The sequence below is a fragment of the Haliotis rufescens genome, unplaced genomic scaffold (genome assembly GCF_023055435.1).
Source record: "Haliotis rufescens isolate VD_foot unplaced genomic scaffold, xgHalRufe1.0.p SCAF_5, whole genome shotgun sequence".
Taxonomy (NCBI): domain Eukaryota; kingdom Metazoa; phylum Mollusca; class Gastropoda; order Lepetellida; family Haliotidae; genus Haliotis; species Haliotis rufescens.
In genome coordinates this window covers 61,674,791-61,690,996 of record NW_025964223.1, presented here as the reverse complement: position 1 = coordinate 61,690,996, position 16,206 = coordinate 61,674,791, and the positions used below count along the sequence as shown (strand labels likewise).

General features: G+C 40.3%; 1 protein-coding gene across 1 annotated transcript in view; it reads left to right on the top strand.

Annotated features, from left to right (window-relative positions):
• Positions 1 to 480: 480 nt before the first annotated feature.
• LOC124143837 (MLX-interacting protein-like) overlaps positions 481 to 16,206 on the top strand; it is an 86,346-nt gene continuing 70,620 nt past the window's right edge. The window contains exon 1 of the mRNA XM_046512958.2: positions 481 to 696. Within this exon, the coding sequence (XP_046368914.1) occupies positions 682 to 696 (15 nt within the window). The 5' untranslated portion in view covers positions 481 to 681. The remainder of the gene's footprint in view (positions 697 to 16,206) is intronic.

The following is a 16,206-nucleotide window of genomic DNA, read 5'->3' as shown; positions in this document are numbered from 1 at the left end:
CGTGAAGACCCGTGAAGATCCGGGGTAGAATAGGTCTTCACCAACCCATGCTTGCCGTAACAGGGGACTATGCTTGTCGTAAGAGGCGACTAACGGGATCGGGTGGTCAGGCTCGCTGACTTGGTCGATGCATGTTATCGATCCCAATTGCGTGGATCGATGTTCATGATGTCAATCACTGGATTGTCTGGTCGAGACTACATATAGTTGGCATATTGCTGAGTGCGGCATTAAACAACAAACAAACAAACCATACCCATGGTAGGTTTATAAAGAGGTAAACGTATATCAATTTAACACGCCGTGATGCAACTGAAATATAATTCAAAGCGGCGTTAAACCCAACTCACTCATTCAAACCTCTTTCACTGTTGTAAATAGCTCGCACAACTGGATCAGGCGCCAACGCGATAACGTTACATTGTCCCGTACGCGTTTCCATAGATTGTGAGTCGGTATATTACCGGTTACGTGCGACTGTAAGCGTGAATATTGTCCGACAACCACGCGGGGGAAAGCTCTTGCTTGAATTATAGGTGGGTGTCTTATGAACCCCTCTTTGGTTACCGCACCCAGGGGATCTTACATGGAATACACGGTGGTGAACTTGGCCTTCAAGATCTTTGAAAATACAGAAGAACGGGACCCCGGGGACCCGACGTCACTGGATTTAACAGGAATATGAGGATTATAACGGTAAGTGAACACGAGGAATTGTGATGTGTTATTGGTAACTAACCTTCTCCTCTCACGAGGGACCAGAAGACAGGTGAAACAGTACTATGCATATTGAACGGGTTTATGACAGATATGATTCTATAGATGCAATGATTTACTGGATTTATCTAGGTTTTTTAAATCGATATTTTAGTTTATGTCATGTTATAACGCTAGGACAAATGACGGAATAATAACATTTAAGTTTTGTATTTTCATCACGAAAACCCACGAGGTGTATATCATTTCTTAACGGTTTAACTGTATTTATTATATATACACCCTTAAAATATTAAATGTATTGAAATGGTTTCTTTTTTAAATTAAATTCTTTATTTTGCATTGATTAGTAAGAAAACCACCCCATTGATGTATTTTATCGTTAAATTACGTGAAGTCACATTTCTGACATTGTTTTTTTAGTTCTTTGAATTCGTTTGATGTAATGCCGTTGCTTTTGAAATACAAATATTTTTGTGTTTACATTTGTATACAACGAAGTTGAATGGGGAAATGGTTTTACTTAAGTTCGATCTTGTAGATTTTTGGACAGAGGGGTTGGATTTTAACATTTCCAGTTTTGAATTATGAGTGCATTGAACTGCCTTTCTGCATCAGCTATGAGCGTCACTATTTGTCACTGAATAACTGGTAATAACACATCCACATGAAGTGCCACGTTAGTAGTCAGTGTCATACTTGGAAGAACAAAATCATCAAATTGACAAATATTATCCTGCTTTAATTGTGTAATCATTGCCCTATAGTATTATTAGTAGCAGTAGTATTGTGAGCCAACTAGTCCTTGTTTTAGTCCCTTAATACCGAGAGCCAGGCAGGGTAACAACAAGTACCATCTTTAAAGGTCTTTTGGTATGACGCGACCGGGGATCGAACACCGGACCTTCCGCTCTCCAGGCAGAAGCTTTATTCACTAGACCACGGAGGCGGTCCAATACATTAGGATATAAGTACTTTTCGAATAATATATTCCGCAGCGATGCGGTCGTCAATTTGGCTGTTTTAATGAGAGGTGGTCACTGTAATTTGATACCTCTGACTGACCAATCAGAATCGAATATTTCACAAATTCATTGCGGAATAACAAAGTAGAATACAGTTTCTTAGAAAAAAATTCACAAATTCATAAATGAAAAAAGAAATGGTTTCCTTCAGTTTAGGCCGATAACTTTGTACATCACACATAGCGATCAGTCATGTATACAATAGTACCTGTTGTTGACTGTATTCAATATAATGGTTGCCTGTAAGTACAGACTCACTTAGTGGCACAAGCCAAAACTCTCCCTGTCAGCATCCCCCCTCTCACTGAATCTGACACTCTTTAGCCATGATCTTATCATTAGTTTCCTTGGTCCAAGTTTGTTTACTTTAGGGCACTTAAAAGATGGCATGGGCCAGCTTGACACTCAAGGATTGAAACATAACACTCCAAGAGAAACTACAGTGACCAAATCAACTCTTTGAAAAAAAGGTTTGGAGGTAACAACTAATAAAGTGTCTATTCACTGGAAACTGTCATCCCTTAACCACTATTTGAATTATGTTCAATATGGTAAGCATTTATATATATCGGGTTTAAGCCCAATAAGGCAATTTATTAACCATTACTAATGATGGTAGTTTGGGGTTAGGCTCATACTTAGGTATGTTAGTAGGCTAACGCTGAGCCTCTGAAAATATATAATTTTGATAGAAACCAATAACTCCAATATATTGAAAAAGAGTCACACTGAGATGAGAGATTCAGCTTTTGAAAAATTGAAAAATGGATTTATACCTGGAGGAAATTTACAATATGTTCGCCACTACAAATAATGTTCAAAACTGTTTGACTTCTGATTCAGATTATTAAATGGAACTATTATATGCCTCAATAACTTCCTCAAAATCTAACGTCGACATGTAAAATGGTTCCTCAAACCTTTTTGAGAATAATGTGATAGGTAAAATGTTAAACTTTATAATTAATGGGTTTAAAAAGTAGCGAACATATTGCAAAGTTGTACGCGTGCCAATATACACTTGTTACATGAAGCTTGTGAGTACCATTTGTCAAACTTCCATTTTTGTCCCAGATGGGACTCAACTCCAAAAAATACTAGGATTTGCACTTTACAGAGAAAGTCTTATCCCAAATATGACATTTGTTACATTGTACTTATTTATGTTTAAAATACTCCTTACCATCAAAGTTAGAAGAAAAAGGGGTGACTATGGTATTTACATGAAAGGAAAACTAATATGAAACTATTCCTATCTAGTTTGTTTTAACTGAATCTACATGAATGTCACCAGAAGACCACGTGCACCACATGTACTGGGCAGTAACATGATGTACACTGCACCTGCAGGTTTATAAACACGCTTATAGCTCTTTAAAGATATTTCTTATTATGTCAAATGTTGAATCCAGTTAGTATATACTGTTTCTGCTTCATATAAAAAAAACCACTTGACTAGTTAATTATGAACATTTGTTTTAATTATTCATCAATGTCCACTGTACTTTTGATATGTTCGTACACAACTGACTTGATACATGTTTCATGGCAAAAGAGTAATACTTTGTAATATGTCTTGCCTGCTTTTGAAAGCATTAATAAAACCTTTTTGTTACGCACAATACATTTAAATTTAAATGGGTTATCTACAAGTCGACCAATATATTTCTTTAGTCTGCAGAACATTTGAATGTTTCGAAAGTAGTTAAAAATAACCAAATATCAATATTTTAAAAGCAGACAATTATTTTCTGGACTCACATACATGTCGTCTGCTACAGAAGAGCTTGTGGTCATTAATCAGATGTGACACACCAGGGAAGCTGGCAAGGGGCCCCTGCTTACAGCGGGAGAATGCAGTTAGCTGTCCTCACTTTGAGGATTTCAGAGACCCTTATTCCACTAAGTGGACCGGCCTCCCGCCTACACAGTGACTCGCGTAATGGCCAGCTACTGTCGAGCTTTGTATGCTTTCGGAGAAAGGGAGTTTCTCATGTGTCTAATGTTTATATCTGTCAGAGACCAAATGCGTTTGACGAGAAAATTCCCCATCTCGTTTCACTGTGAAAACAGTCGACTTAACTTGACAACAAACTAGATCCAATCAGTTTAGTTCTATCCGCTGTTGAATTGAGTCATCGTTGGCTTGGCAACAAACGAGGTCCTAGTAGTTTAGAAATTCACACTGTAGACAGGAATTCAATTTCAATGTGCAATGTATTTCATATTCCGCAGCTGCAAATATCGCATATCGATATAAATATATTCTTTAAAACATATCGAACGAATATATCATGTAATTTATAATCGGGTGGATTTTTGCTGTACCCGGGATGGAGACATACGTGAAACCGCCTCGCTGTTTCATACAGTAAACTACGGTTATAACGAACTGAAAGGGACTACCAATTTTATTTCGTTATAACCGTAGTTCGTTATAAGCATATATACAACATAACAACAGCAAATAGTCGGGACCAAAAAGTAAGTTCGTTATATCCGTCAGTTCGTTACAAGCGTGTTCCTTTATAACCGTAGTTTACTGTATTTGTTTACAAAATGACAAAGGGGATGCAAACTCTCTGTTTATATCAAGCATTAGCAGCAGCTCCAGCCTTTTGTGTCTACATTGCACAAATTCTGGAGTCCAATCGAGCATGCTCTTTCTACGAAGACTGAAAGAGCTTCATACTACTCCATCCTAAAGTTGCTGGATGAAGGTTACAGCATTCAAGGCCTTCGTTAAGTTTTCAAAATGTTTGACGGAATACATGTGGTCATTACCGAATTGTACCAAAATAATATGATGTCCGATGCAATTCTCTATTTTGACATGTACCATATGTTCCCGTTTTTGTTCAGGTGAACACTTGACTTGCCTTTGCATGTGTTTGTCACCTGTGATGTCATCGGTATTTGTTAGTGATTCGTAGAGTTGGCTCTGCTTTCAATAGACATGTCTTATGACTAATATGTAAAAGCTTTTGTCGTTTTTACTTTATGGAACCTATTTCTCTCTGTTAACCTTTAAAAGACTGTTTTGCGTTTCGAATTGGAGTCAATCTCATATATCGATTACATACACACCATTTGTTCATATGGCATAGCACCATCAGAACGTCATGAAGAGGTCAAGGCCGACGGAACATATCCTGGTTCTGTAGAAGTGCATTATCTAGTTGTACTATCTGAATGACGACAGTGTGGGTTGAACGTGATAAAGTGGTCTTCCATAAGGCGTGGAATTACCTATCAGCCAGGCCTAGGGTGTGTGATGCACATTTGCTGATCTCATGGCGTAATGTGACACTCGTGCAGCACGTATCACGGTCACAATTAGTGGAGAAAGGTCTACCCTGCAGTTATATGGACAAACAGCGTCTTGCTCAAAAGTTGTTGGATAGTGTTACAGCACTCAAGGACTCAATAAAGTTTTCAGAAAGTTGTTTTGGTAGACACGAAGGACATTTCCAAATTTCCGAATCAGTGATCAGAATGATGTCCGATGAAATTCGCTATTTTGGTTTGTGCCATATGTTCTTGTGTTTTTTCACGTGAACAATTGACGTGTCTTTGCATGTGTTTGTGATGGGTCTGAATCGTACAATGGACTCTCCATTTAGCAGGGCTTTCTTATGGATATGAAAATGGTTTTGCTTATTTCAATTCATTATATTGTAGCTACAAAGCATAAGTACACGTGCTTTGGCAAAAAATTGACATTTTTAGTGAGTTGGTTAGTTGATCGGTACTTCCATTTCATTTTAATGTGGAAAGAAATCGATGCAAGAAGCCGGGAACGTCATCCCAAGCTATTGATTCCCAGAACCCATTGTGGCCATCCAATCCCCTTTCCAGTTAACACTTGCGGTAGGCCATGTATCCCAAGAACTGCTCCTTCCAGGGAATTTTCGGGGTAGAATAGGTCTTCAGCAACCCATGCTCGTCGTAAGAGACGACTATGCTTGTCGTAAGAGGCGACTAACGGGATCGGGTGGTCAGGCTCGCTGACTTGGTTAATGCATGTCATCGTATCCCAATTGTGTAGATCGATGCTGATGATGTAAATCACTGGATTGTCTGGTCCAGACTCGATTATTTACAGATGGCCTTCACGCAGGAGGAATTGAGTGCAATGTTAAACAACAAACAAACAAACATAAACTGCTCCGGTGTCCCGTAGGGTGTCAAGGACCTGGGATTTTATTTATTAGGATCCCAGTTATATTCAACCAGGGAATGCTAGAATAACGACCCACGCCATCTGGGTTCGATGACGCGCGGTCTATATTATTCGCTTACAATGATACTGAGGTCCTGATCAAAAGGGCCTATTCTAGCCCTGGTCTTCAAGAGGTTACAGGACACAAACGCTCTTGTAGATTGTACAGACATCACTCTGATGGATTGCCCATCTCTTTTTTTTAAATCATTCTTCCAACTCTTTCAGTTTGTAAATAGTGAACACTAGTATCTTGAGAGTAGAAAGTACAGCTAAACAGCTTAAGTGGCAGAGAGATTAGTGATGTCATTTGATCGTGACGTCATGGTAACGTATAGCATCACAATGATCTGCAAAGCATTGTGATGCACTTTCATTGTAGCTATATCTTCTTTAGTGAGTGAGTGAGTAAGGTTTTACGCCGCTTTTAGCAATATTCCAGCAATATCACGGCGGGGGACACCAGAAATGGGCTTCACACATTGTACCCATGTCGGGAATCGAACCCGGGTCTTCGGCGTGACGAGCGAACGCTTTAACCACTAGGCTACCCGACCGCCCCTATATCTTCTTTAAGATATATAGAGGATATTATATGAGTGTTTATATCATACTATGTTTACGGCACGAGTGTCACACTTCTGGAAATACCGGAATTTAGGCACGTGTGTATGACATGAACACGAATGAAATGTTCTATTTTTTACCGAGGAAGATGTCTACGCACACAGACGAATTTTAGTGTTAACCTATAGGGACAGCAAGTCGCAACAGCAGCGGAACCACAATTTGTCGAATGATGTCGTTTCTAGTGTAACGTCATTCCGATCTCACGTCACAATACGATTCGAATGACGGAAACAATACATTGTTGTCTCGTCACGTGATATGACCCAAGGGCACATATGATTTTTATGAACCCAGATATGTTTGCCCTCGTAGGTAAAAAAACAACACTGAAAAGAATTAGTGCAAGAATCCGAGTAACTTTTAAATTGTTATCATAATTATCAATAACTTTGGCCCTTTAACCTACAGAATCACGTGAGTTACATCCGGCATTAAGTCAGGGTCCTGCTAACACTTCCGAATATTAACGAGTCGTCTGTACACTGATCAATAACCTCCACCGGAAACGACCGATCCTCCCAAAACACATTGTTGCTACGTAAGCCCGAGATTTTCTTCCTTCAAGTGTATACCCGGTCAAATGTGCAGCGTGCCTGCCACAGAAAGCATGTCTGCATGTAAACCTGTCCTCAGCGCGTAGTAGCTGTCCTATGACTCACCAAATGAGTGTTGACAGGAATATTTGATGACATTTTTGGTGGGGCAGGATATTTGGATTTGTGCCATGTTTCCGTGTTTTGTCAAGTTAACCGGTTCCACCGGTGGAGCGGGACACGCTAACATTTTTGCGAACACCTGTACCATCACTATTTGATCATGATTCATTAATACATGCGGGGCGGTCGGGTAGCCTAGTGGTTATAGCGTTCCCCCGTCACGCCAAAGACCGGGTTCGATTCCTCACATGGGTACAATGTGTGAAGCCCATTTCTGGTGCCCTTGCCGTAATATTGCTGGAATATTGCTAAAAGCGGCGTAAAACCATGCTTATGATATAGTCGAAATCCAACAATGGACTTTTAGCAGAGATTTCTTACATTGTATGATTATCGATATGATTTTTTGTCACTTTTATGAATTACTGATGTAACCTGACAGTTTCAACAATACCTAAAATGCATTTTGGGGTGATTGTATAAATAAAACTGATTGTGTATTGTAGAAATATTGAAATATGTAAGTTACCGCGTCAACTTTCACGCAAACAATCCGCCCTAAAATGTTCAGGTCGCTTGTGCCAATCCTTTTTCTCTGTGTACATGGAAGGCGGGTAGGGCACCCAGTACTGGCACACATGGCTCACGCGAGACAAGCGTTCCTACAGCAGTACTCTAAAGTAACTCGAGATCTATAAGCGGGACAGTGCTTCATGGTCAGGGCCGTTCTTAAAATCGCTCTTAGCTATTAGTGAGTGAGTGAATATGGTTTTAGCAATATTCCAGCAATATCACGGCGGGGGACACCAGAAATGGGCTTCACACATTGTACCCATGTCGGGAATCGAACTCGGGTCTTCGGCGTGACGAGCTAACGCTTTAACCACTAGGCTACCCGACCGCCCCCCCCCCCCCCCCCTTAGCTATTAAGTGATCGTAACCAACAGAAAACTAAAGCCCCTATCTCACATACACGATTTAAGAAATTGCGAACACGATTTAAGAAAAGTTGAAAAATCGTGTTGATTCGTGCTCGACCTTGTGGTTTATGCAAATTTCTTAACCAAACACGACCCTCATACGACCAAAAACGACCCTCATACGACCAAAAACGACCCGCATACGACTGAACACGACACTCATACGACCGTCATAAGATATTCATACGATACAAAACGATTTAACCTCATTTAACACGACCCCAATACGACTGTCATACGACCAAACACGACTGTCATACGACGCCCATACGACTTAACACGAATCAACACGAATCAACACGACCGCTATACGACTGTCATACGACCAAACACGACTGTCATACGACGTCCGTACGACTTAACACGAATCAACACGACCCCAATACGACTGTCATACGACCAAACACGACTGTCATACGACGCCCATACGACTTAACACGAATCAACACGACCGCCATACGACTGAACCCGAATCATTACGATGTCCATACGACTACAAAAATAAACACGATCTCCATACGCTGAGCAAGACCTTCATACGACATATTTTTGTTTATTTTGGTCACGCGGGTCATGTAGTATATAAGCTGCATTGCAACAGCATTTCTGTGTCAGTCTTCACCATGTTCAACAACGAACAAGACCCGCAAGAAGCAGCTTTGGAGGAGGAGGAAGTGCTTCTGGTAGCTATGGCTTTGATGGTGATAGGTAGGAGGCAGCGTAGGCGTCGCAGAGTGAGGAACAGGAAGAGATTCTGGGTTCGACCATGGTTGTTGAGCCTCCGTTTCCGCCGCCTGAGGTTTGGCATGGCTGTAGAATGAACTTTAATTGAAAGAACGAAAGTCGTGTTTAATCGTGTTAAAACGTATGAAGGTCGTATGCGTTTCTTCCCACGCTCCCCAACACGACTGAACACGATCTTCATACGACTGAACACGATCTTCATACGATTGAACACGACTGTCATACGACCTTCATACGACCTTCATACGACTGAACACGACTTTTCAAATTATAACACGATTTAAGCCGAGCTGAAAAGTCCATACGACCGCGCGCGACCGACCACGACTTAACACGAATGAGTGCGCGACCTTCATACGTTAAATCGTGTTCATTCGTGTTCAGACTCGTGAATGTGAGATAGGGGCTTAAGACATTGTCTCTGTGTAATCAGCATGATTATTCACTGTTGTTTGTTTGTTGTTTAACGCCACACACAGCAGCATTCCAGCTGTATGACGGCGGTCTGTAAATAATCGAATCTGGACCAGACAAGCCAGTGATTGATATCATGAGCATCGATCTACCCAATAGGGACATGATGACATTCATCATCCAAATCAACGAGACTGACCACCCGATCCCGTTAGTCGCCTCTTACGACAAGCATAGTCGCCTCTAACGGCAGGCATGGCTGAAGACCTATTTTACCCCGGATCTTTCACTGCAAGATTGACACACAAAATAGACTTGATCAAGTACAGAACCAAAGTGATGTTTCAATGACAAAGTTGCTGGGACTGTCAGTTATCACGAGCCAAGCCCCCTTTAACGACACAGCCGTTATCCGTTAACTTCCCCGAAATGGTACTCTTTACACCCCACAAGAGTAAGTGAGTGAGTAGGTAGGGATGGATATGCGGACCCTTTTCGCGACCACTTGGTGTCATCACTGATTTTCAGTGATCCATTCATATAATTTTCACCCCTATTTTTGCCTTTTACGCCCAGTGCAGCCCATGCTTGCCGTAACAGGCGACTATGCTTGCCGTAACAGGCGACTATGCTTGTCGTAACAGGCGACTATGCTTGTCGTAAGAGGGATCGGGTGGTCAGGCTCGCTGTCATCGTATCCCAATAGCGTAGATCGATGCTCATTATATCAGTCACTGGATTCTTACGGTCCAGACTCGATTATTTACAGTGCTTCGTCATATAGCTGGAATACTGCTGAGTGTTAAACAACAAACAAACAAGCAGTGGAACTGTTTTGGCAGAAAATCAAGACTATTACCTTGTGTTAGACGTTATATTTTTACACACAGTGAGAGATAAAAAAGTTTAATAGGTTTCAACTAGTAGGGTCGAGCGATGTTATAGGAAGTCCGGTAGACTAGAGATAGCCGCAGCTTAAGGTAAATCTGATTGTCACATAGACCGCTTCCGTGGTCTAATGGTAGAGCGTCCGCCCGGAGAGCGGAAGGTCCGGAATTCGATCCCCGATCGCGTCATACCAAAAGACGTTAAAAGATGGTACTTGTTGTTACCCTGTCTGGCGTTCGGCATTTAGGGGCTAAAACAAGGATTGGTCGGCTCGGAGTCAGTATACTGTGTCTGAGTGGGGTATTCATGTTAAACTGCGGCATGGTATCTCAGTGAGCTAGCACAATATATCGGCATCAGTCCGGACTAGTACAAGCAGACACACACACACACACACACACACACACACACACACACACACACACACACACACACACACACACACACATAAGTGCAACAATCTTGGACGCGACGTTAAACCCCATTTCACCTCACCTCACATTGTCACATAGCTTGCTGTTGTGTTGTCTCTGAGGAGAATGCTACATGCTAATCCTACACTCTGCTCTATGAATGTGTGAACGACAAATCATGTCACACTGCGATATGACCCGTTCTGAAGACGTGTGGTCTTCCATGTAGATGGAGAATATACAGCAGATAAGCCACACACCTATTTATACCTGAGACTGTAGAAGCGCCTGGGGTTTATTATCCCAAATGCTAAGATAAGCGAGTTAATACAGATCCACATGATCAGACGTGTAATAACGATTCCTCGCACCCAACGGTATTTTGGGCGTTATGCCAACGCCGCTGTTGACGTAATATTAAGTAGTGACGTCATATGGACACTATTCACATCAGACCCGTACAGATCCGGGTTAGAATAGGTCTTCAGCAGCCCATGCTTGTCGTAAGAGGCGACTAACGGGATCGGGTGGTCCGGCTCGCTGACTTGGTTGATGCATGTTATCGATCCCAATTGCGTAGATCGATGCTCATGATATTAATCACGGGACCAGACTCGATTATTTACAGACCGCCGTCATACAGCTGGGATATTGCTGAGTGCGGCGTTAAACAACAAACAAACAAACAAAACAAACATTTTACTAACAAGGTACTGTATAAGTCGAAAACTGTTTTATTGCGCATTTGACAAGACAGGACAATACGCATGATCCTGAGAAATGATCCTGAGAAAGTTCTAAGATCCTCCTCGTTCAGGGTATTTGGCAATTGCCGTCGCGTGCCGAGTCATCGCGCCTTGTGGTGATGGATGGTTTACGTACGCTTCATTTAATAATAAGGAAAACAGGGAGTGAGTGTGGTTAACGCTGCTTTGAACAGTATTTCAGTCAATAAATGATACTGATATTAAACTGGGGGGCAAACGAAACTATACCTCTCACTTGTGTTTATCATATGTTTGATTTTCGATTGAAAACATTTTAAGTTTGCAACATGATAGACAAAATATGAACTGTACTGGCGCATAGTCAGCACTCAAAGAATTCATCCGCAAAAATGGTAAGCATGTCCTGCCCTCATTACAGGCCAAGATTGTATAGAAAATATTTCTTTGGGGCAGTCTTGCATATGATGTTTTTCTTAAAATAGTCCCTATTTATTTCGTGGCTCCGAAACGTAGAGATTGGATCATTTTGATGTTATTGAATAGGTACATTAAGGTAAAGTATTTACTCAGAATACACTGATGGGGTGAATGTAAACAGTTTAGTTCCGTTATGTAAAAGGTATTATTCAGTCAGTTATGGTTTGTAAATTAGTGGGTCAAATTATCAATTATTTCATCAACAAGGCAAGATGTTAACCCAGGCTTGCTGTAAACAAACATATGCATGTCGTAAGAGGCGACTAACGGGATCGGGTGGTCAGGCTCGCTGACTTGGTTGATGTATGTCATCGTATCCGAATGGCATGGATCGATGCTGATGAAGTCAATCACTGGATTGTCTGGTCCAGACTCGATTATTTACAGACCACCGTCATATAGCTATATTATTGCTGAGTGCGGCGTCAAACCACAAACAAACAAACCAATACTAATTGTTTATGAGGCTTCTTTTTTGCAAAATATGTGGGAAAAATAACTGGATATCAAAGGTGTAATAATTGCTGTATTAATGAATGAATGAATGAATGAATGAATGAATGAATGAATGAATGTCCTCCAGAGGATTCTCAAAAAGGTCAAGATCATATTTACAAAAATTGATGTTCTACGTGATATCATTGAGAAACTACTTAATAAATTAAACATAAGTACTTTCTGGTCAAATAACATGTTTATCTAACTCGTGACCTGACGAAGTTTACATTTTCAAATTATATATTATTTGAGAATGTCCCTTTGTCAGGTTTCTCAATGAGACAAACATGTTTTTCTGACAAGGAAATGCAAATATCTTCTTCAAGCGCGTTGGCGCAGATCCCGAACGACGACATGCACTTTCACATATTGACTGATATTACTTTTTCAACAAATATGGCTATACTGTATAAATAAATATATATAAATTTGTTTTTTCAGGTTTTGCATTCAGAAAACGTTCTGTGAATTCACTTTCGAAATGATCACTATGTTCATGCAGAGAAAGACATAAATCTAATAAATCTATAATCTATACACATATAGAAACACGAGCAAATATATACTTTACAGAAGATCAATTTTATTCCGTGTTGAAGACAGCACCGAAGTACAAAGAGGGGAGATAACCGCTAATGTATCAAACATTTATTTTGAGTTACCTCCCTTTTATGAGCAGACGATCGTAAACACTATTATTGCCTTCAAGGAGAAAAAGTCAGAAATTGGCAAGTCGTCGTTTGCACAAGAAAGTCAAAGGTAAAACAAAATAGACACTTAGTGTAGAATGAACATATTGCACGTTTGTGGTATCTGCTAAAGATGCATTTTACATGAATATCACTGGAAGACAGGGTCGGTCGGGTAGCCTGGTGGCTAAAACGTTCGCTCGTTAAGCCGAAGACCCGGGTTCCATTCCCGACATGGGTACAATGTGTGAAGCCCATTTCTGGTGTCCCCCGCCGTGATATTGCTGGAATATTGCTCAAAGCAGCGTAAAACCATACTCACTCACTCTTTGGAAGACAAAATGTAGTGTGGCTGGCGTTTGTCCAAACCTAGCGAGTGTTTGTTTGTTAAAACTGATATGAACATTCTGAACAGATATGTTCAAGAACCAAATTAACTGAGACGTTGAACAAACTTTGTCTATATTTGCCATCGCACAATTAACGAGTGTTGCACCGATATCTTTAACACCAATCCGTTACAGGGAGCGAACGTATATGCCTATGAACGCGGCACCGATTTGCTGTTCAAGCCGATTCTAAAACATACTAATTCCGTTATAATATATTTGTAAAATGATTAATTGCTCGCTGACGTGGTTGATGCATGTCATCGTGTCCCTGGGTCGATGCTCATGATGTTAATCACGGGATAGTCTGGTACAGACTCGATTATTCACCGTCATATAGCTGCAATATTGCTGAGTGTGGCGTTAACAACAAAAGAACGAACGAACAAACGATTAATGATGATATGATTATATCAGTGTTATCAAACAGTTTTAGGTTACTTATTTAGTGATTAACCTACGAGCACTGAGGAATGATGGATTATCTGATAGATAATCCGTTATTCCGAGTTGCGAGTAGGCTAATCTTCATAACACTCATAGTCTTGGAGATGCCAGCTTTATCATTCTATTGTTGGATCGACGTCAGATAAATCGTTTGTTGAAATAATGCCGATGCGACGTTAAATTTTAACTCTCTTGTTAAACAATGAACAATGGTTGACATGTTAATTATTGCGACAATGTTTTTATATGATGCCACGTTGCTATCAGCGGAACTCTTCGCAAGCATCGAACAGTTGGAATGAACTTTTTGACAGCAGGAAGCAATACTTATGCTCTTTGAGAATTACTGAAAACACGCGTGTACACAGGGATGTATCTGGACGTCCTCAGAGGCCGATATTCAGCCCCAAGTCTGCAGCAAATGTCAGTAAAAAATTCCCAATTTGGAACTAATAGTTTCCCAATTCATGTTACTGTGTATTGATATGTATACCTAATAAACTAATTTTCTGGCTTTGCACAAGTAACCTGTATTCACTAATGGCAAGATCAATGAGGGACAGGTTTTAACGCTTCGTTTTATATTATTGCATGAAACACAATCTCTAAATACCTCTGAATTTTAGAACAAATGAACTATTAAAAATCCCAATTTTGAACAAAATAACGACTTTTTCACAATTTGCCTGCCACGAGCACTTAGTTGAGAATCCTAAATAAATCCGTGCCCCTATAAGTAATATGGACAACATTTAAGGCCTGATCATTGTGACAAATATATAAAAGCATTTGTAACATAAAGGCAGGCTGTAAACAATCAAACCTTTCCAGACAAACGATTGAAACTAATAGCTAGAATCAAAGCCATTATGGTCAGAAGAAATAATTAAGCCGGGGGTCACATTGTAACCACACAAAATCATGCCTGAAGAAAAGTAAATCGGACGCTTAAGTTGGACAACTGGACCTGCTACAAGATTTTACAAGCGCTTCATATATATATAAAGCCTGGTCTAGTTGGTATGAAAACGAGTATCGATTATCTAATATATTAACGTTTCTTTAAGCGCTTTTTAATTATGGTTATGAATGTCGTGTCATTAGAAGGAGTATGATACAGGTTTTCATTAGCTGATAGTTTGTCGCGGCAACGTTCTTAAGTTTTCAAAACGACAGGTTTTTATAAATAGCGTTTCTGTGAATAGATACATTCAAGTATGATACGCACAATGCTATTTTTGAAAATGTATCCTATCAATAGTAAAACAATCATATTTACCATATTCTGATTCAGGAATGGCTTGTGTATGTATAGCTGCGCAGGTTTTACACAGATAGATGATAGATGTATATGCTTTCCTTGTTTGTTGTTTAACGCCGCACTCAGCAATATTCCAGCTATATGACGGCGGTCTGTAAATAATTGAGTCTGGGCCCATCTTCCCGAGACAAGAGAGTTAACTGACTCATAAGTCCAGTCTCCACCCTTGCCCAACTAGGCTGGAATTATGGAGTTCTGTCAACAGATATTTTCCAATCTTTTCACTTTTTTAATCAAGGTGCTCACGTGATTTGATGAACTTCGCGAAGTAAGACCCTTTTAATTACAACATAGATCAGATCGTCTTGACTGGGCCTAAAAATTTGTTTGAAGCAAATGCAAGTGATATATCAGATTGGTCAATTCGAGGGACATAACCCGTAATAGCCACTGGTGACGCTACAAGCGCTAATGTGATTTTTCAAATTTTCTTATAGGTGTCCTGCGTACTAACAACATGGCGCTTGAATTACCATAAGTTGAAGAAATACTTCGAAAAGGATCTTGAGCGTCGGTGCTGTTATGTTTGCAAACACAACTCTAGGCGCATGTTGTTAATACGTATGCATAGAAATGTCAACAATGCCCATATTTGGGCATATATCAATATGCAATTTTACAACCGGTTTCAGTTTGGTCTGTCAACGAACGAATGTTGTTATGTACACGCGTTTACACTTAAATATATACTTAACGTGAGTAATAAATAAAATACCACACTCATTCTCATTAGATACCATTTCGCTCGGTCAGATACCATAGAAAGTCCACTTGTTTCGTAAAAATGGTATCTAACGAGAATGAATGTAGTATTCTCTATGCATATAATCGCATTTTCCGTTCCGTCACAGATTCGTCTCCTTTATGATTCTCTGTTCGCGACATATCCAAATTGTCGCTTTATTCAAAGCCTACTGGTTAACGCGTTCGCTCGTCACACCGAAGACCCAGGTTCGATTCCCCACATG